The following is a 21,876-nucleotide window of genomic DNA, read 5'->3' as shown; positions in this document are numbered from 1 at the left end:
ATCATTTCAACTATCAAAACATATGCCAAAAAGCTGATGAACAATTCCAAAGTCCACAAGTGTGTCCACTCTCAAGTGAGCACACGGACAATTCCGTGACGTGGTGGGTCGCAAACCAACCGTGAACGCCAATAATTCAACCACACAACTTAGGGTCCTCAGCCTAATTTATCCAGTTACCTTGTAAAATTTCACGTGATCTAATTACCGGGGGACACGCCCTCGGTAAACCTTGTCCGAACTAGATAACTTTACTGGATCAGATGCAGCCGATTGACACTGCCAAGGACGTACCGGCTAAAAGGAACGGATCTTTTAGGATACGGACCATGCTGGATCAATCAAAGAAAAAAGACGAAAATGAGCTGGAAAAATTTCTACAAAAGGATTAATTTCAGGCAGGCAAGGAAAATATGTAGCACAGTTAATACTTTTTATTTTTGCGTGAGAAGAGATAGCAAGAAAAGTGTGGTGCGACAATAAACAAGCAACTTAAAAAAGCAGATACAGAGCAAAGTTATCCCGATATAATTCTTCCACATTCTTAACTTGAGCGAGGACACACACACGAAGAGGAGTTAATGAAGAGAAAAACGAGAGATGACGCTAATGGTCAATACCTTGCATGATTGCCCGACCACGCCACTAGGACTGGGCGATACCTCTCTGACAGCTGTTACATAGTCTCTTGCTTCGTGCAGCTAGCATCAGTCCAGAGAATGAGACGTGACCGTCGGGTGTGAAGGGAGGGACTTGGGTGGAGCCAGCAGCGAGTGGGTGGAGAAAGGCAGAATCAGAAGCAAGTGGGCAGAGTCCGAAGCAAGTGGGCGGAGTGGCAGACAGGATCAGGTGGGTGGGTGGAGTCAGCGACGAGGCGGTGAAGAAAGGGCAGAGCCAGCAGGCGAATGGGTAGGTTGTCTATCCCAGATACCAAGACGAGCCTTCAGGAATGAGCAAACAGGAGTGCGCAGGAATGACACGAGCTGGCACTTGAACTGAAATTCACCAGCAGATGGGAACGCAGCACAAGAAAGACGACCACCAGCCCAGGATGAGAAGACAGGAATGAGCAGACAGGAGTGGCGAGCAGGAATGACGGGCAGGAACGACACTAGCGGCTCCGTGACCTGTCCTTTTATAGACCACGTGGTGCGGGGTGGGGGCAACGACCCGAAGCAATGTGTCATCACCCGAATCAGGTGCTCCGATTGGTCCCGGCCACTGTGCGGCCCAGCCTTGATGGCCGGAAGTGGATCCACTCCACTTCCAGCAAGATGGTTCCAAGCTGCGGAATTGTCTCGCTAACCCCATGATACGAATCGCCTTGCACCGAACCCCATGCCATGCCCCGGCGACCCGCGGTTGGCGGTCAATGTGCCTGCTCGTCAATTAAAATTACGCTGTGCATTAACAAGCCTCAGATACGACCTTCCCATCAGTGATAAGAAGCACAGAGGTTTGAGTGGTATGCGACTGTCTAATAACTTTCAGGCCCTTTCACGAGCCCACATGATTGGGGCTTTCGCAGTATGGACGGCAAGATATCAACTTTTTGGACGAGTTGGTCAGAAAGTTCTCCAACACTTAAATTGTGCAGAAGTACACCCCTTTCTTGCAGGTAAATCTCAAAATATTTTCAGCTTCTTTAAAAGCTTTGTGAGCCGTTTCACATGATTATCCTTATCTGGTACCCATGATACATCCAGGCTGCCCCGATGGACCTTGCCACTCAAGGTTTCTGCGCAAACGCACCGGGCAATCTGGGGTGGATTACGCAATTTCAAAAGTCACGTATTGCTGCCTTTCACCCATCACAAGAGCAGGCTTTAATGTGTTCAGAGAAAAAAAAAATAAATAAATAAATAAATAAAAGAGGACACCATGGCAGAATGATCACCTCATCAATAAATCCACTGTCACACACGTAATAAATAAATGGCCCCAAGGCTGGCAGGATGGCCGAAAGATAAGCACACTCACCTATAAGCTGTCTCACCTGGGATGAAATCTCAACACAGCTATAAACTGTCATCCCAGTGTTCCACAGGCATGGCAATTCATCAATGTGTGTGGCATTCATCGAAGATAAGACGTGAAATGGGTGTCCTGTCTGTTGCATTAGTTGGTGGACGTTAAAGATCCCAGGTGCCGTTCATGAAAAGTAGATGCGCTATCGCCGACACCCCCTGGCCAAATTCAAAATTCCTGCCCAGACTTCCTGGGTCTGAGTGGCGACCCATCCATGATTGTAACCCCAGCCAGAAAACTGCTTCAGCAGCATCGGCGCTCTGTATAGAGCATGGCTCATGATCTCATCCAAAATCAAAAGTGCAAACTGCTCTAATAATTACACTATAGCCATGTGAATGTTTATAAAATAGTGTACAAAATATCCACTGGCAGTTTTTGGACACAAATATTTTTTAAAATTAAAAATATAAATAAAAATAAAGATATTTGTGCCGTTCACATTGCTGAACATGAAAATGATCGACAAACACATGAGTATGCCACTTTCTATCTTGCAAGCTTCCATGTGCTGCCCTCTTCTGATAACTATGGTTTAGTGCATCTACAGTTTGCAGAAAATTATGGAGTGAAAAATCAGGCAAGTGGTGCAGAAAATCCAAATTAATCACAGCCAATGATGACATCAAGTAGTTATAATAGACCACCAACACACACATTACCTCTAGGGTGACACCCTACAGCCGAGTCACACACAATAAATGCCCAAGACCAAGAATGACTCAAATGGCTTTTAGAAACGAGAAATGGCAGGACTGAGCCAATCAGACAAGTGTAGATTTAGCAAGGTAGAAACAGAAAGCATGGGTCACCTCCTATCAGGATGTAAACTCATGCCAGAACAGCTGTACACACAAAGGCACAACAAAGTATGTAGAGTAATCCACCGGCACGTCTGCAGAAATTTCAATAATCCAGTTCTAGAAAACTCATGGAAAGACGAACCAAAAGGGATCAATGAAAACAAGGCTGATGATCCCATCCAGCGTGAACAATGAAAAACAAAGCACTGCGACCAAACATGGTACTCAGATACAAAAAAGGAAAACAAGGCATTGTATCAGTAAAAGTGGAGCAACGGGAATGATAAAAAAGAACCACACAAAGATCCCTCAAACCATCCCTGGAAAGAACACAAACAAACTGCAGTTAGAAGCTCTCCAGGGCTCAGCAACGTTGCTGAAAGAGCCCTCGGAACAAAACTGAACACCACAATTTTGCAGCTTGATCTATGAATCGTGACCACCCCCGCCCCCACCCCCTCCACAAAATTAAGATGGATACTTCAAGACCTGGGAGGTCTGTTCCACCTTCTAAAACCCACATATGTAAATACCCAACACCACATACACATATTTTGCTGTGACTAAACTTACACATGCTATTCTGACAACTCATCCCAGTTCCCCCTCCCCCAAGCCAAAGCCTCAACCTCCCCCTTACAAATCTGCCCCTCCACATCCTCCTCCTGCTCATAAAAGCAAACAGGCATTCCCACATCGAAACTGGAATATTTAACACTTTCCCCTCCCGTATCATGCAATCACCAACTTCACAGAAACGTGTCATGGTCACCTGTCCAACTCACAAACCCACAAGATATGTGGAAACCCCATGGAATTGCAACTCTCAAATGATCATGACACCCAAAACCAATTGTCTTCTTCATGATGCATACATGCACATCGTTAAAAGTAAATAATAAATGTTTTCTTGCACAATGTACCGAGATTCCCAGAAGTTGTCAACAAAGACCTAGATAATAACACGAGTTTTACGGTCTGGTCACATTGAGAGAAAATAGTCGAAAATAATAAGGACCTGCGTAACCAACGTGGTAAAAGCCCCGCTTGAGAAAATGCCACAGTTATTTGGGTGGTATATAAACAACAGACTGCTGCCCTGATCGCGGAGGCCTTTCTTCACAAGGCCCGTGACACCTATCTGCTCAAAATTCTCTTAAATGGCACTTTGGTCGTTTTACACAAGGAAAACTTGTAGGGAGGGCATGGCGATTGTAAATACGACAGCTTCAAAGAAGTCTTTGGCTTCGTATCTTTGTAAGCACCAACATGGTGGCCGTAGTATAGAAATTGTGGGTGGAGTCAGGCGAACTCTCCAACCAATGGGTGGAGCTCAGACGCTCACATGCACGGCTCCTTTTATAGTACAAGGGGCCCATAAACATTTCAGTTGTTTAAGAAATTTATCCAACGGGTTTGTACATATTTTTTTTTTTTTTTAAAACGACAATAATAAGCAATCTATGCTCCAAGGAATTATTCCGTTTAATTGTTTTTGGGTTTTTTTCCTTTACAAGAAGAAGGTTCATTAGAGAACGAGTTTACAGAGCACAGTTGGACACCAGAAGCAAAGGAATGACCAAACAGTTCTACTGTCAATCTATGTATACATCCCCAAGCCCACATCCTTCCAAATTTCCGGTTTTCCCTCCCAAGAGTTTACTTCTGTATCCGTCTTGTCCTACCCAACTCATCCCTCCCCATATCCCATATTTGTCCAAGTTGGTGTCCCACCCTCCCTTCCCGTTTATTTGTTCTGCCACATCCTGATCCGTTTAGTGTTCTATGTGCTCTACAGAGTGCCATTCTAGTTATTATGGAAGTGTGCTGCCTACTTGAAGCACTGGAAGTCAGGGTGCAATCGAACAACCTCAGGAAATTGGTTCCACAGGAAAAGAGGAACAAATAAGTAAGTATAATGGCACTCGGTAGAGGATATACCTCCACCAGGCTAACAGTTTATGTTTTGTATCCCGCTGATAGGCCAGATATTGATCATCCACAAATTTTTTAAATATCGTGTTATAAATCGTTTTTGGGCCCATCTCTCAATGGTGAAGAATCACTTATGAAATTAAAAATAAATAAATGAAAAAAAAAATTGTATCTGGATCTTCACCAAAATTGAAAAAAAATATTCCTTTCAAACACCCAACCTGTCCAGATTTCATCCGAATCCATCCAAAACTGTTTGAGATATTGTTTGAGAAAAAAAAATATAAATCGTATTTGGTCCCAACAGGTGGTGGACAAAAAAAAAAGATGGAAACATCTGGGTAAATGAGGGACCCCAAGTATATTGAAAGCAATGGCTTTCACACAGGTGGGGTTCATATGTTCAAGCAAATAACATCCCAGCATGCCTATAAAAATGTTGCACAAGCCTGGTTGTCTGTAATTATGGCTAGCATGGCTGGAAGAGACCACTTCAGTGACTGAAATTGGGGTGGGTTTGACAGGAGCTTCAGTGACGAAGACAGCTCAACTTGCTGACGTTTGAGCAACGGTGTCTAAAGTGATGTCGGCATGGAACTCCGAGGGAAAGACATCATCAGCAAAGGGCAACAGTGGGCGGAAGCGCATACTCCAGGATCGTGATATCTGTGCCTCAATTTGAAGTGAAAGGCAAAGCAAGCGCAGATCAATTGATTGTAAATTTCAACCTGATGCACGAGCAACAAAATATTGTAATTTCAGTGCAAGGAGAGATAAAAGAAAATAAAACAAGGTCCTCCTCAGATATCTGAAATGGACTCATCCACCTGCTGGATTTGCCATTTCCAATCGACCGTCACTTGCGTCAAACAACATTTGGATGTTCTACGATCCCTCCACAGATTTTAAAAATAAAATCCGAATCAAAGACAAACCCAACATGATTTGCAAAGCAAAGTTTATAAAACAAACAAACTGAGGCACAGCAGCTGACTGACCGCCATGAAACAAAACGCCATTTTACCATACATTGGGCTCAGACTTTCATATGAAAAAGTTCCGTCAAGCAATTCGGTTGACTTGAAGTTTTAACAGCATTGCAAAGTTTGGAGAAGAAAGAAAGACAATGTTTAAGATGATAAAAAAAAGGCTTGGTGTTGGGACTACAGAACAATCTTTGGCCGTTTCAATGGAAGTCAAAATTTTGCAAAGAAAAACTGAGCTTGACAGACAGAATTGATCAAATTTACAATTCAGATAACTGTTCATTTATTTTGGCAAATATTTCTGTGAAGTAATCTGTTGGGAATGGAGCCAATAAAGGCCAAACCCTCAATTGATAATTGATCAAGTAATTACAAATATCGCCAAACAATCAAATCAGCCAGTTATTCAAACAATGTATCCATCAATACGTCAAATGCACACTCGAGTCAAGCTCAACTAGTCAAATGCACAGACATCCAATCACCATTGCAGTCAGAGCCAGCAATTGCTTTCTGCTTCAGTGCGGCCCATTAAAGGGGGCCGATTGGCACACATCAGGCCGAGCACGGAAAATGTGCTTCCGATAGAAAGTCAGCTCCTTGATGCTTTCTCTTATGTCATCGAGAGCTCTGTAATAAAAAACAAGTGCAAAGACAGGGTTTGCAAGACATCAAAAAAAGGAAGGAATGCAACAAGAAAAATAAAGACAACACATGAAGGACTTGCATCTTGTGTATGCTTCACCGTAAATGACAATATGGATTAAAACTCAAAGTTTGAAGATCAAAGTGTACGGCTGAGCTCACCGGTGAGACGCACGCTTCTGGGGTGCCTGCTCAAAATCCTCTGGGTACCATCGCCTGTTAAACACATGATTGCACATACTTTGAATGCATTATTAAGAAAAGTAATTATGTACACAGGAATACCTGTTACCTGACCAGATCTGCAACAGCATACCTGACTGCTTTTGTTTTCAAAATCGATGATCATCATCTTAAAGCAAAAATGTTTGTAGATTAAAGTGTTTGTTGATTTTCACATTGTGATTGTGATGTACCATACTCTGTTACAGAGCATTGGAGCTGCTGAAGTAGCATCTTGGCAAGGGTTAAACTGGGTGGTTTGCCATTGCTTCCCAGTAGTACTTAGGGCAGGAGTTTGCAATTTGTTCCATGGTGCCAGCGATAACTCACCTATTCTTTGTGAAGGACTGGGTGGAGTCTAACGTCCAACTCATGCTGGCATACAAGACGCCCAGTTCAACATCCATCCGAGGGATGATGCATGTTGATGGATCACCCTGCCTCTGAAACACTGGGATGACAGTTTATAGCTGGGACAGAATTCAAACTCAGGCTACACAACTGAGAAGTGAGCGTGCTTACCTCTTGGCCATCAGGATGGCCTGTTTGTTGATTATCAATGAAACAAGCCGGTAGGCGACGAGGGATTCGTGAGGATCGAAGCGCTGGATACGATGCTTTTCATTCTGACTGATCCACCGACGAAGATTCATTGCCAAGACGTATTGGTTCACATACAATTGTTCCTCTGCCTGGCAAGATTTTTCCTATTGCTTATTTTGCCAACTGGCACTCCTCATAAAAAATGACGGTAAATAGACACACTATTTTTGAAGGACTACCATTTGAAAAATAATCGGTTTGCTGGTTTATGCTGTGGAGTCTCGAGTTGCAGACACACAGACACACATAAAACCCGAGAAACTTCTCTCAATGCTCTTGTTTGACCACACCTCCTGAACCACACAATATTTTTCATAAGCCACGCCCACTTTCCTACGCCACTCCCACTTTTCATCAACCACGTCCACTTTCCCTAAGCTCCGCCCACTTTCCTAAGTCCCTCATAAAAAAATGACTGTAAATAGACACCCGATTTTTGAAGGACTAACATTTGAAAAATAAAACCTCAATCAAAAATCGGCTCGAGTAAAATTTTCAAAATATCTCGAAGTGTTTAATTCCGAAGTCTAGTTTCTCTACATTCAAAACTGAAGGACAAGTATTGAAAATACTGTACGCGGTTTTTCGGCCGCTGCACAGCAACGGGTGGTTGCGAGGCAACGAAATTCAAACGCGCACATTCCCACCCCATATGGCACCTGTTGGCAAAGTTTCATCGAAATCGGTTCGCTGGTTCATGCTGTGGAGCCTCGCGTTGCAGACACACACACACACACACACACACACACACACACACACACACACACACACACACACACACACACACACACACACACACACACACACACACACACACACACACACACAAACACACACAAACACACACAAACACACACAAACACACACAAACACACACACACACACCCCGACAATAAGGGATATCTAGCATATATAGCGAATCTAATAATTTTTTCAAAGGTAAATGGTAAAACGCTCGTCAGGCGTCAAAGATGCTTCTTGAAAAGAATAGGCCATTGTGTCCACGGAAGGTACTGCCTGAGTGACATTGCCACACTCACGGAAATTATTTAAACCAGCATGCAGGTGCTGCATGTACGTACACTCGCAGTCCATGAAAATTCCAAACAATCCAGCTCAACCAGTTTTCTGCAAAGCCTGGTTAAACAACATTACAATGAGATGTAGAAAAGGAAATAAAAGACTTACAGACAAAGCTCCTTGATTGTGCTCACGTCGATGATGCGGTAATGCAAATGTCTCGTGAACTGTGGCATGAACCTTTCCAAGAACTTTTTATCAGCATGGACGGAGTTCCCTATGTGCAAACAAACATTATACAACAGAGTAGGACCTCTCGTCGGCCAAACTGAACTTTTTATAGAAAAACGATATCGCTTTAACAGCGCTGTGGAATAGTACCTGCCAGCGGGCAGGCTCCAGGTGGCGTGTGTTGGCGAACGAATGACAAGAACTCGTACTCGGCAGCCTGTAGAGATATATTGCTGCTTCGCACAGCCTGGGTCAACCCTGACTGCATGAGACGTGAGTAGAACAGACTTTTCAATGACTTAGCTCAATCAAGACAAAAACAACAAAAAACAAGGGAGCTACATTTCCTAAATAATTTGATAAGACCATGAAGGTCAGGTCAGGTTAGGTATGGGAGCATGCGCCAGAGCAGCACGTCCAAACATGAAGGAAAATAATAATCCAACAAAACAAACAAACACACAACTCGTTCATTTATCGGAGACGTGGCCTGGGCCACGCAGCAAAAAAGTCGACATGATTAGACGTCGCGATGCCGATTGATATGCTTCAGCCCACAATAAGTCATTGCTTACTCTAACCGAAAACATCAAGTCCATTTGACCTCAACATCTAATCCGTACATGCACTTAATTTAGTTCAAATCCCATAACCAATGGTATCACATTCAAGGGAGTATAAATGTGACCTCTGACCCTTGACTTTGAAAAAAGAAATAATCTATCATGGATAGACACACTGATGGAGGTTGATGCATACTGTTGCGGACCCGGGGGCGGTGGCGAGAAGACCACGAGGGGGGCGGGGGGGGAGCTCCCTCGGGTTCCCATCAGACTCTGGAATCGCAAGCCGTCGTACACGGACAACTCTGATGCGGCGGGTCGCTAATCGACCGTGAACACTAATAACTCAACCACGTGACTTAGGGTCCTCCATCTAATGAATACCAGTTTCCTCAAGGTCAGGTGATTTAATTACCAAGGGGACACGCCCTCGGTACCCCTTGTTCAAACTGGATCAGATGCAGCCGAGCGCAACTGCCCAAGGACGTACCAGCAATGGAACAGATCATTGGGGGGATAACTTCCAGGCTATGCTTAGATACGGACCATGCTGGACCAATGAAGGAAAAGACGAAAAAGAGCTGGGAACATTTCAACACAAAGCATTTATTTACAATTAGCGAGGAAAGGTATGTGGCACAGTGAATGGGGTTTGCTACTATGTAGAGCAGAGATAGCAAGAAATTTGTGAGGTGTGACAAAAGCTGACAGAGCAGGCTTATCCAGTTATATCTGCCACAATCTTAACTTATGCTACGACAGGCGCACGCACACGATCCCGGGCCGCCCCCGCCCCCCCCCACCCGCAATCCTTGTCCCTTTCTGCTCATCCTGCCATGTTCTGGCGACTGGACGAGGGTCATGTCGGTTCATGACGGCGGGTTCCCTATGTGCAAACAAACATTATACAACAGAGTAGGACCTCTCGTCGGCCAAACTGAACTTTTTATAGACAAACGATATCGCTTTAACAGCGCCCTTTAACAAACGATATCGCTTTAACGAGAGAGTGCCCATTCGGGGCATCCCGGTGTGGAAACATTTTATCATGGTAGGTTTGGGGGTGATAAAATAAATAAATTGATGATGATTAAAACTTGATATTAAAATAAAATATATTACTCCTGAAATAAAATGTACTCAAATATGATATGATGTTTTAAGTATGTATCCATTTGGAATTAACAATTATATTTCTCTTCTGTATGGAAAGATCACCTGCATATTAGGATGTGTAAACAGGTTGAACTTTGCCAGTAAGTTGAATATAAAGAAGAATTGCCTGTCATGGAGAAGTATCTTGAGAATTTTGTATGAAAGACACAAACAAGTTGGAATGTGGACTTGAGAAAATGTCCAGGCATATCCACTAAGCTCTGGTCGCTTCAAGATAATATATCTTCACAGTTTTGGGAGAAGCAGACTAACTTTTAACCTAAATAAGATGGAAACTTGTTTTAATGGGCATTACAGTTGGCGTTTGACAAAATTCTTGCATTCTGTGAGATTAATATGTCTGGGTTTGAATATGTGTTCCAACCATTTAAGCAGGAGTTGTAAGACGACTGAAGATAAGGTTCACTTGGAAATTGTCAAGACCGGGCGAACTGGCGTCAGTGCAGAAAATTATTTAAAAAAAACAATAAAAACTGTCTTACTGGAAACGATATAAAGACGAAGATTCTCTGGTTATGTTGAGAGATCTGGAGTAAATCTGTCTGTCCAGAATCTCCTGTGCTCGCACATATAATCTGTTTGTTTGTTCAATAAATGTTTTTTAAATTGTACTGACGTTGTGTATCTGTATCAACACCGGTGAGATGCAGTTGGTGCTGTTAATGTGCTTGGCTTGTCCCGGTGCCATGCGGTCCGAGTGGCCTGGGCCACGCAGCACACCTCCGTTTGGTGGCAAATTGTATCGATGCGGAGGTGCGGGATGATTTTTCCGGTGTGCGGGAGATGTTGGTGGTCGAGGTGGTGAGTTTTTGGTGAGCGAAGGTGAGACGTTGTAAATTGGCACGCAGATTTGCATGAAACGGGCGTGGTAAATTGGTGCGCCACGCACGTGCCGGGGAGCGTCCTCGTTGTTGTGATTCATTCACAGGCGGCCGCCTGAGTACTGTGCTTGACTCGATTTGCACCATGGTTAAAAGGAAAGGGTTGGAATGGAAATCAGGATTGAAGATAGAGATATAGTTATTAGACCCATGCAATGCACTTCGTCCCGTTAACCCACTAGACATGAGGGGAAGATTTGACTGCACGGAGACTAACGAAATAACTGCCTGGGGATCACTGTATGTTGGGTGCCATTACCTTCGAGGCATGCGGGTGTGCAGAACCGCAACAATACTTTTACCAAGTTTGATTTAATTCCTTCTGCAGTTCTCAAGCAACACATTTTTTTTTTAACCTGACAACCTCCGACTTCTAACCTCTTGATGCTGAAATATAATCAGTTCATCTTTGCATCATAATATTGTTGCGAACTTGGAAGCTTACTGCACACAACAGCCAGGTCCTATAGATCAGCTATATCGGTAAGTATGTGTTTCTAGTTAGGGTCCCGTCCTATGTTTAATGGGTGATTAATTGTATGTGCGCTGCGAGTTATTTTGATAGTTAGGATTTAAATTACCAACGACACCCGACCTCGCTTCCTTCCACCATCATCCACCGGCACCATTGCACGCGTGCGTGTCAGCATGTACGTGGGCGGGGTTTCTCTGGACGTTGGTGTGCTGGCTTCGCCCCAAATATGGGCACAAGCGTTGCGCTCTGGCTTCGCCCCAAATATGGGGATAGAGCGTTCTCTCTGCCCAATTAGGGAGTGCGAGCATGGGATAAGCGAAGCGCGCGTGAGCCAAACGTGAGAGAGTAGAGAGTTGCTTCTGGTGGTCTTCTGAAGCCAGTTGTCGCCATTCTGGAGTCCCGCCAACAGAGCGTCTTCTCTTGTGGCCTGTGTGCCTGCGAGCCTGTCCCACGAGGATCGCCTGCCTGGGCTTTGAGCGGCATTGTGTGGCGGATTCGAGTCCTGCCACACCGGATCGTCGAAGCCCGCACAAGGCGGAAAGGTCCAAGAATAGGCTCTGACCTCCAGCTTGCCTTTCCTCGAGCTGGAGGCCTCCAATAAAGACCTGACGGGTCCGTTTCTTTTTGGGAGTACGTGTGTGTGTGTGTGTGTGTGTGTGTGTGTGTGTGTGTGTGTGTGTGTGTGTGTGTGTGTGTGTGTGTGTGTGTGTGTGTGTGTGTGTGGGTGTGTGTGTGTGTGTGTGTGTGTGTGTCGCCAGTCTATTAAGTAAAACTGCATAACTGGTTGTACATAAATTGCTATTCCTTCATTATTCGGTTCACTCTGCCTTCTTGCGTGATCCCCTGCCCCATTATAAATAAATATCACTTTTGTTAAATGTTCCAGTTAGTTTCTGTGTTTCTCTCATTGGCTTGGCACGGTGTGCAATGACAAATAGCGAGGCCGTTCGGACCGGTAAATTGTTCATTTGGTCCGACGGGACTTGGTAATCTCCGCTCGGGTTACACATGGTTTGGGCTCGGTAACGGCTCGTTCTGCTCGAGGTCCGTCGAAGGTGTGAATTCCCCAGTAGCTTTGTTCGTGTAGGTAATTAGGTATATTGAAGTTTGGCAATTGACCCTACCACACGCGGTCGAATCATTGGCGATTCATGGTCCAGTAAGGGACCCGTGCCTTTCGGACTTATCCAAAAGGCACGACCTCAATTCCGGTGTGTTCAGTGGAGCCGACTCCAGTGCTCCCTCTCGCGGTCGTGCTCGCCACCGATACCTGGCCCCGTAACAATATATACTTACTTGTGAGGTACCCGTGCTATGCACGGGAGGGGGTGAACAACTGGTTTGTGAAGGACTTGAGCAAAAAATGTAATAAATTATTGCAGCCGACTCCAACAGAAGGAAGGAAGGTGGGTAATATTTCAACGATGTCACAATGGTGAAACTGGAAATGTCGAATCCATGAATGTCAGAGGTGGAATCTCACAAAATTTCCTCATTCTGCTTCTTATAAAGAAATTTCCTTCATTCTGCTCATTCCTCATATAAAGGAGGAATTTTGTATCAATTGAAAAATCAGTGATACTACTCGAGCAGAAATACCTGTCATCGCTCGACAGAAGACACCGCCCAGGCACACTCGGACACCACAGAAAAAATTAGCGACAAATGCTTTGTCCCACCATCGTAGTCTGAAAACGCGTCGTGTGTTATGGGATCGTCCAGTCTCACGCTTTCCCCGGATGCCATTTGCGTCCGTGAGGTGTTTATGTCCCGCCCCAGTGGAGGGGGGAGGAGGGCGTGCGGTCGTGGTTCATGGGGGATTGTGGAAGGATTTTGGAGTGGGTGTGGGGAATGGTGGTGGGTATTGTGGGTGGGGATTGTAGAGGGGGGGGACCCTGAAAGTTTTAGTGGCCTCAGTCATATCCTCTCAGAGTAGCAAATGATGCATACATACATACATACATACAGAGATGGTGGTTCATTTGACTTGTAGAAATGTGTTGATAAGATAATTATTTCCAGGTGCTCTTGTGCTAACTGCCGAGTAATGACAACAGGTGTTTGATCACTCAAATCACCAGTGTACATATGCTGGTAGCTGGTGGTGTTACAGCTTCAAGTGACGGATGTTTCTTCCGCTTCATCGTGGAGATGGCATCCTCTCTAAATCGTGGCAGATAACCACAAGATCTAGCCATCTCTGTTGTTTCACAACAGTGCTCTGGAACATGTTCCGAGTACAAAAGCAAACATTTTGTAGGCCCGATCTACATGCTGTTATTTCAAGGAAACCTCGTCCAATTTCTGTTAAACTGGTGGAGCATGAAACCATCTCGGTTTGTATTACTATACAAGCACCAAAGGATGCATCGACTCAACATATTGGTGGAAATTCAAAAACAAACAAAAAAAATTGCCGTTCGAGTTAAATCATTCTGCGATGCAACCCGAAGATGGTACGGACATGACGGTTCACTTCCTAATGCAACGTCAAGGCTAATTTAAAGAAGATTTCAGCTTTTAAATTACAAAATTACCTACTTTACAATTCAGTGATCAGAAAAAAGAGACGCATCATATCTATTTTATTGGTTAATCCAGGATAGATTAGCATCGAGGTGGTCTAAGCATTTGGATTTTCCTTCAAGTTATCACGGTAATGAAAACCTATCATGGACGGACGGCCAACCCCAAAAACATAATTTCTCCGGCGATCACAAACACAAACAAACACACTTGCCTTCCCATGGTGTGTCTTGCACCAGTCTGACATGTTATCAAGTAGAGAGTCTGGTTGGTGGATAATCAAGTTTGGTCCCTGGAAAACAGATCAAAACTTTTACTTCGAATGTTCATATCAAAGCCAGCCCTAAAAAAAACAGCAATTAATATGAAACAACACACGATACATCCTCACCTCGGCGATGATGTTCATATTAGAATCCGTGATGATGCACGCCATCTCGATAATCTCATCAGTTTCTATATCCAGTCCAGTCATCTGAATGGCATCAAAATAAAACTTACAAGAGAACACCCTCACAAAATTAGTGTGTGTGTGTTTTACATGTATAAATTGGCCAAATCAGAACCAAAAGTAAAGTGTAAGACAGTATGGGGGGGGAGGGGGAACGGGATGACCATAGAGCTACATTTCAACCACGACAGGATGTAGTTAATTAAACCATGGCCACATTAGAAAGCTTGTCCACCATCATCATTCCAGGCAAAATTGCATCTGAAGTATTAGAAAGATGCCGAAAAGCTGAGCTTGCTACGGTTGTACCAACCGAAGGAGGAGAAACAGTGGAATTTCCTTTCACAAGTAAGTACTATAGTGGAGTCCATAACAACGAATGATAACAAGTTTTTCGTACTTCACTACGAGACCACGACCATGTTAAAATTAACCATAGTCATAGACTGACTAACATCAACATCGTTTAATCCAAACATTCGACGAGTTGGTTATATCATCCATCAGTTCAACATTAAAGTGAATAATCGTAGAAATAAAAACGAGTTTTATTTACCTCGTGAAAAGTCAGACTAGTTTTCGGAAGCCTTTTTAACACAACACAAATACTAGAATGGGCACTCGGTAGAGCGCATACCTTCGCCTCTGCTACTTTTTTGTTCTTGGTATGAGAGTGGGAGGAACAGAACAGTGAACATTTTGGTGTTGGTTTCATGCAAATCGGTTTTGATTTGACCGTGTTATGACAAAATCCGCATATTTTGAAAGGTCGTGACCCCACTGACCTTTGACCCCCAACCGCAAACAAGGGTAATGACGTAATTGTGTCATGTCGCCCATCACAAGATTGGGCAATGAATTCTGAACATTTTGGCATCGGTTGCATGCCAATTAGATCAAAATTGACCGCGCTATGGTAAAAATACGAATTTGACCTTTCCGTGACCTTGACCTTTGACCCGATCACTCCCAAAATCTAATCAAATGTTCCTTGGATAATAACCCATCATCCCACCAAATTTCAAGCGATTTGGTTTAATACTTTCTGGGTTAAGCGAATAACACACACACACACACACACACACACACACACACACACACACACACACACACACACACACACACACACACACACACACACACACACACACACACACACACACACACACACACACACACACACACACACACACACACACACACACACACACACACACACACACACACACACACACACACACACACACACACACACACACACACACACACACACACACACCGACCAATACATAACCTTTCGCAGAATGCGAAGGTAATAAGTACGTGGGAATGCTGGGGGACCCATTGATCTTGCCATGTTCAACGTCGTGTTTGCGATCCTTTCAGTGTCAGCAAGTTTTCGGTCCTAAATATATTCATAACTCGCAGGGTTACCCGACGTTGCTCGGGGGTGGGGACCAGAGGACCGAAATGACCCCGAAGACACAAGGCTCCAAGTCTAAATGAATGATGTGTGTATATGTGCAAGTGTCTACATTAACTGGAGCTTTCCGGTGTGGATTATGACACACCAAAATGATCGTCATGATCTCCTAAGTTCATTAGGCCAATTAACTCCAAGTATTCCAGAAGAATTCCCATGTTTTAAAGACACATCATATTAAGGTCAAAAGAGTAGTTTAATAAGTCCTTCCACAGCATAGCATTCTAATTACGAAATAAACTGGAAGGGCACTCGGTAGAGCGCATACCTCTGCCACGTAATGCCCGATTCTAGGAGAACATATTGAGCCCAATACATTTTTTGAAATACTATGCTATACAGAACTATGTTGTGTTTGGCCCGATCTCTCAATGGTGAAGAATAACTTTAAGAATTTAATAATTCTCGTATCCAGATCCAGATTTGGATCTTCATCAAAATTGAATCAATTCTTCCTTGTCACACACCCAACCTGTCCACCAAGTTTCGTCCGAATCCATCCACATTTTTGAGATATCATGCTGTATATCATTTTTCGCCCGATCTCTCGATGGTGAAGAATCACTTTTTCAAATTCTAGTAGTCAGATCTGGATCTTCACCAAAATGTAATCAGTTTGTCCTTGTCAAACACTGAACCTGTCCACAAAATTTCATCCAGATCCGTCCCCAACTTTTTGAGTTTTCCTGCACACAGACACAGACAGACAGAGATAGATGAATACATAACCTCCTTCACCTTCAGTAACGAGGTAATTACAAAAATAACATTCCAACAAAGCATTAATTCTAATAGTAATAGTACAGTAGTATATCTAAATATTAATACTGAAGGACCAATTTTGTGCTCCTCCTCACGGTCACGTCACGTTTTTCTCGGTACTGTGACCTGGACTGAAAGAAACTTCGTACCTGTAAGAGTGCATCGCACATAGTGGCAATAGCCAAACTTCAACTCCGAAGCAGAATAAACACTTTTCGTTTTACATTCATTTACATGGCGACGTGCGATGTCACCGCTGAGAGGCGTCAGGACGTCATGACATCATCGGTCATTTGCTGACGTCATTACGTCTGTTGTCAACAGACTGTTACCGCTGAGAGGTGTAATTCCACTCCTCGAAAATAGCGTCAGCAATGTAAAACCCTCTTCTGCACATGCTGACTACCTCAGAAAGTGCATTTGACACAAAAAAATGTAACAAGAAACATTGTATCTTCTATATATTAATAGTGAAGGACCAATTTTGTGCTCCTCCTTGAGGTCGCCTCACGTTTTTCTCGGTACTGTGACCTGAGAAGTTTTGACACGGTGTTTGTATGTCAAAGTAGAAACGTGCACAAATCAGGGGACTTCTTCACAAGGAGTAGTGTACACCAAAATGTCATGTACAAGGATGTTTTGTAGGCCTCAGTAGGTAAGGCCATGGAGTACATCGACTGGGATCCGGCTCTTACAAGAGCCACTACTGGTTGTCATATTGGGCTCATGGAACGGAATCCGTCAGTGACGGGGTTTCGGCTAGTTTGGCAATAAGGACGAACGTACAATCAATCCCTCCGCCACCTCGCCTTGGCCCCATGCATCTCTGGGCTTGATGAAAGGCAAGCTAATGCTCAAGCAGTACAGCAAGCAGGCATGCTACAAGGGTGTGAAGGCAATTGAAAAGTTGGTCCAATGGACCAACGGGCCCACCTGTTCAACCAACTATATAAATCTCACTTCAATCAATCAATCAAGGGGAGGGGGGGATATCAACCATCTGAGAATTGCCACATCACCGATAAATGGCGGATATGATTTTACATTGACCATGTCACAGGGAATCACTCACTGGGTTATTGGATTCCATAAAACTCATCATTTAATTAATAATGTACAAACTTCCCTTCATTCCCACTGCTGTGTACTCGACTGGACATTTAAACAGAGAATGTAAACACGTGTAATGGTGAAAAAAAGGTCGGGAGACCGGGTTAGTATTGTTGAACCAGTACATTCGAGGCTTTCGAGCAAAAATCTTTACACAGTTTTCACGTCAAAATGCACACGGGGCCAATCCGGGTCGTCCGAGCTCGGTCGCCTGGAATGGTGGACAAGCTTTCTCATGTGGCCGTCCGATTTGTACACGCTGAATGGGAAACGAGCAGTCGAGGGTGTCCATGGAGAATGACACACACACCTCATCTTTACCTCTCCCCCCACACACACCTCATCCTTACCTCCCCCCCACACACGCGCTCCTCATCCTTACCTCCCCCCCCCACGCGCGCGCCTCATCCTTACCTCTCCCCCCCACACACGCGCGCCTCATCCTTACCTCCCCCCCCACGCGCCTCATCCTTACCTCCCCCCCACGCGCACGCGCCTCATCCTTACCTCCCCCCCCCCACGCGCGCGCGCCTCATCCTTACCTCTCCCCCACACGCACGCGCCTCATCCTTACCTCCCCCCACACGCGCGCCTCATCCTTACCTCCCCCCCCACACGCGCGATCCTCATCCTTACCCCCCCCCACACGCGCGCCTCATCCTTACCTCCCCCCCACGCGCGCGCCTCATCCTTACCTAACCCCCCACACGCGCGCCTCATCCTTACCTCCCCCCCCCCACGTGCGCGCCTCATCCTTACCTCCCCCCCCCCAGCGCGCGCCTCATCCTTACCCCCCCCAGCGCGCTCCTCATCCTTACCCCCCCAGCGCGCTCCTCATCCCTTACCCCCCCGCGCCTCATCCTTACCCCCCCCCCGCGCGCGCGCATCATCCTTACCCCCCCCGCGCGCTCCTCATCCTTACCCCCCCCGCACGCTCCTCATCCTTACCTCCCCGCACGCTCCTCATCCTTACCTCCCACCCCCGTGCGCTCCTCATCCTTACTCCCCCCGCTCCTCATCTTCACCCCCCCGCGCGCCTCATCTTCACCCCCCCCCGAGCCCCTCATCTTCACCCCCCGAGCGCGCCTCATCTTCACCCCCCGAGCGCGCCTCATCTTCACCCCCGAGCGCGCCTCATCTTCACCCCCGAGCGCGCCTCATCTTCACCCCCGAGCGCGCCTCATCTTCACCCCCGAGCGCGCCTCATCTTCACCCCCCGAGCGCGCCTCATCTTCACCCCCCGAGCGCGCCTCATCTTCACCCCCGAGCGCGCCTCATCTTCACCCCCCGAGCGCGCCTCATCTTCACCCCCCGAGCGCGCCTCATCTTCACCCCCGAGCGCGCCTCATCTTCACCCCCGAGCGCGCCTCATCTTCACCCCCGAGCGCGCCTCATCTTCACCCCCCGAGCGCGCCTCATCTTCACCCCCGAGCGCGCCTCATCTTCACCCCCCGAGCGCGCCTCATCTTCACCCCCGAGCGCGCCTCATCTTCACCCCCGAGCGCGCCTCATCTTCACCCCCCGAGCGCGCCTCATCTTCACCCCCCGAGCGCGCCTCATCTTCACCCCCGAGCGCGCCTCATCTTCACCCCCCGAGCGCTCCTCATCTTCACCCCCGAGCGCGCCTCATGTTCACCCCCCGCGCGCTCCTCATCTTCACCCCCCGCGTGCGCGCCTCATCTTCACCCCCCGCGCGCGCGCCCTCATCTTCACCTCCCCCGTTCCCCTCATCTTTACCTCCCCCCCGCGCCCTCATCTTTACCTCCCCCCCCCGCGTCCCTCATCATTACCCCCGCGCGCTCCTCATCTTTACCCCCCCGTGCGCTCCTCATCCTTACTCCCCCGCTCCTCATCCTTACCCCCGCGCGCGCCTCATCCTTAACCCCCCCCGCACGTGCCTCATCCTTACCCCCCGCACGTGCCTCATCCTTACCCCCCGCGCGCTCCTCATCCTTACCCCCCGCACGCTCCTCATCCTTACCCCCACGCGCGCTCCTCATCTTCACCGCGCGTGCGCGCCTCATCTTCACCCCCCCCCGCGCGCGACTCATCTTCACCCGCCCGCGCGCCTCATCTTCACCCCCCCGTGCACGCGCCTCATCTTTACCTCCCCCCCACGCGCGCCTCATCTTTACCTCCCCCCCCGCGCGCGCCTCATCTTTACCTCCCCGCGCGCGCGCGCCTCATCTTTACCTCCACCCCCGCGTGCCTCATCTTTACCTCCCCCCGCGCGCCTCATCTTTACCTCCCCCCCCCCCGCGCCTCATCTTTACCTCCCCCCCCGCGCCTCATCTTTACCTCCCCCCCCGCGCCTCATCTTTACCCCCCCCCCCGCGCCTCATCTTTACCTCCCCCCCCCGCGCCTCATCTTTACCTCCCCCGCGCCTCATCTTTACCTCCCCCCCGCGCTCGCCTCATCTTTACCCCACCCCCGCGCTCGCCTCATCTTTATCCCCCCCGCGCTGCGCCTCATCTTTACCCCCCCCCGCGCTCCTCATCTTTACCCCCCCGCGCTCCTCATCTTTACCCCCCCACACACACACACACCTCATCTTTACCCCCCCACACATCCACCTCATCTTTACCCCCCCCCACACACCCACCTCATCTTTACCCCCCCCCCACACACCCACCTCATCTTTACCCCCCCCCCCACACACACCTACCTCATCTTTACCCCCCCCACACACCTACCTCATCTTTACCCCCCCCACACACCTACCTCATCTTTACCCCCCACACACACCTACCTCATCTTTACCCCCCCCACACACACCTCATCTTTACCCCCCACACACACCTCATCTTTACCCCCCCCCACACACACACCTCATCTTTACCCCCCCCACACACACCTCATCTTTACCCCCCCCACACACACCTCATCTTTACCCCCCCCACACACACCTCATCTTTACCCCCCACACACCTACCTCATCTTTACCCCCCCACACACACCTCATCTTTACCCCCCCACACACACCTCATCTTTACCCCCCCCACACACACCTCATCTTTACCCCCCCACACACACCTCATCTTTACCCCCCACACACACCTCATCTTTACCCCCCCCACACACACCTCATCTTTACTTCACGCCTTCCCCCCTCCCACACACCCCGGAAATCATAACAATAGTGAGACGTAGTTAATGTGTTACAAAAAAAAAGTTACACAACCAGCGGTTCAAGTCCTAAACAACATTAACAACACGAACCATGAGGTATTCGGCCGCAATCACCTCAAGATCAACCCACACCATCCGCTTTGCCATTTCCTTGCCGTGTTCCATCGCCCCTGCTGTGGTCCGCTGTGCCTCCAAAGACGCCAAGCCGCAACGCAGCACCGGACTCTGCGTCGAACAACCGATGAATCGAACGGCCGAGCAGTTCTCCGAGAATCGCCGCAAACCGCCCGTTGGCTGCTTGGAGCGCGCGAACAACGACGCGCTGAGTACACAGCTGAGCACTCCGCTCCGCATCTTCTTCACTTTTACCTCCTCATCTTCTTCTTCTTCTTCTTCTTCTTCTCCTTTTTCGTCTGTTTCTTCTTCTTCTTCACAAATCTTATCAGCCATCGTGATTGTCTTGTCATTTCAAATCATGTCATGTCATGTCATGTCATATCATATCATATCATATCATATCATATCATATCATATCATATCATATCATATCATATCATATCATATCATATCATATCATATCATATCATCACAGTCGACTCGTCATTTCTTTTGTCTTTCTTTATTATTGCTTATGGCTCTGCTCGCGCCATCCTTTCATATCATTCTTCACTTGTTTGCATTCAAGGCTGTTACATCTGAGGCATCCCGGAGTGGAAAACTCTCAAGCACTTTTTGAAAGCTCAAAGCGTGTAGAAATCCGTAAAATACGCAGCATATTTGGGAATATACTATCGAAAACGTCGTGAAAAACTGCTCGGAAAAAAACCATGTAAATAGAAGGGCGCA

At 46.9% G+C, this 21,876-nt stretch overlaps 1 protein-coding gene across 3 annotated transcripts; it reads right to left on the bottom strand.

Annotated features, from left to right (window-relative positions):
* Positions 1–5,707: 5,707 nt before the first annotated feature.
* REXO2 (RNA exonuclease 2) lies at positions 5,708–21,495 on the bottom strand. Of its 3 annotated transcripts, none has more exons than XM_085872986.1 (7): positions 21,121–21,495; positions 14,486–14,569; positions 14,305–14,386; positions 8,624–8,731; positions 8,411–8,519; positions 6,560–6,613; positions 5,708–6,382 (listed from the first exon to the last, which is right to left on the bottom strand). In XM_085872986.1, the coding sequence occupies exons 1-7, from the start codon at positions 21,478–21,480 to the stop codon at positions 6,271–6,273; spliced, it is 909 nt and encodes a 302-aa protein (XP_085729112.1). In that variant the 5' UTR covers positions 21,481–21,495; the 3' UTR covers positions 5,708–6,270. The 3 variants fall into 3 exon arrangements, with proteins under 3 accessions (XP_085729112.1, XP_085729113.1, XP_085729114.1); XM_085872987.1 differs by having other exon boundaries at positions 21,145–21,431; XM_085872988.1 differs by lacking the exon at positions 21,121–21,495 and adding an exon at positions 15,102–15,275.
* Between the last annotated feature and the right edge of the window lie 381 nt (positions 21,496–21,876).

Source organism: Eptatretus burgeri, chromosome 3 (assembly GCF_056783735.1).
Source record: "Eptatretus burgeri isolate ZD-2024b chromosome 3, Ebu_testis_v1, whole genome shotgun sequence".
In the NCBI taxonomy this organism is placed as follows: Eukaryota; Metazoa; Chordata; class Myxini; order Myxiniformes; family Myxinidae; genus Eptatretus; species Eptatretus burgeri.
This window is presented reverse-complemented; position numbering and strand designations above follow the sequence as displayed.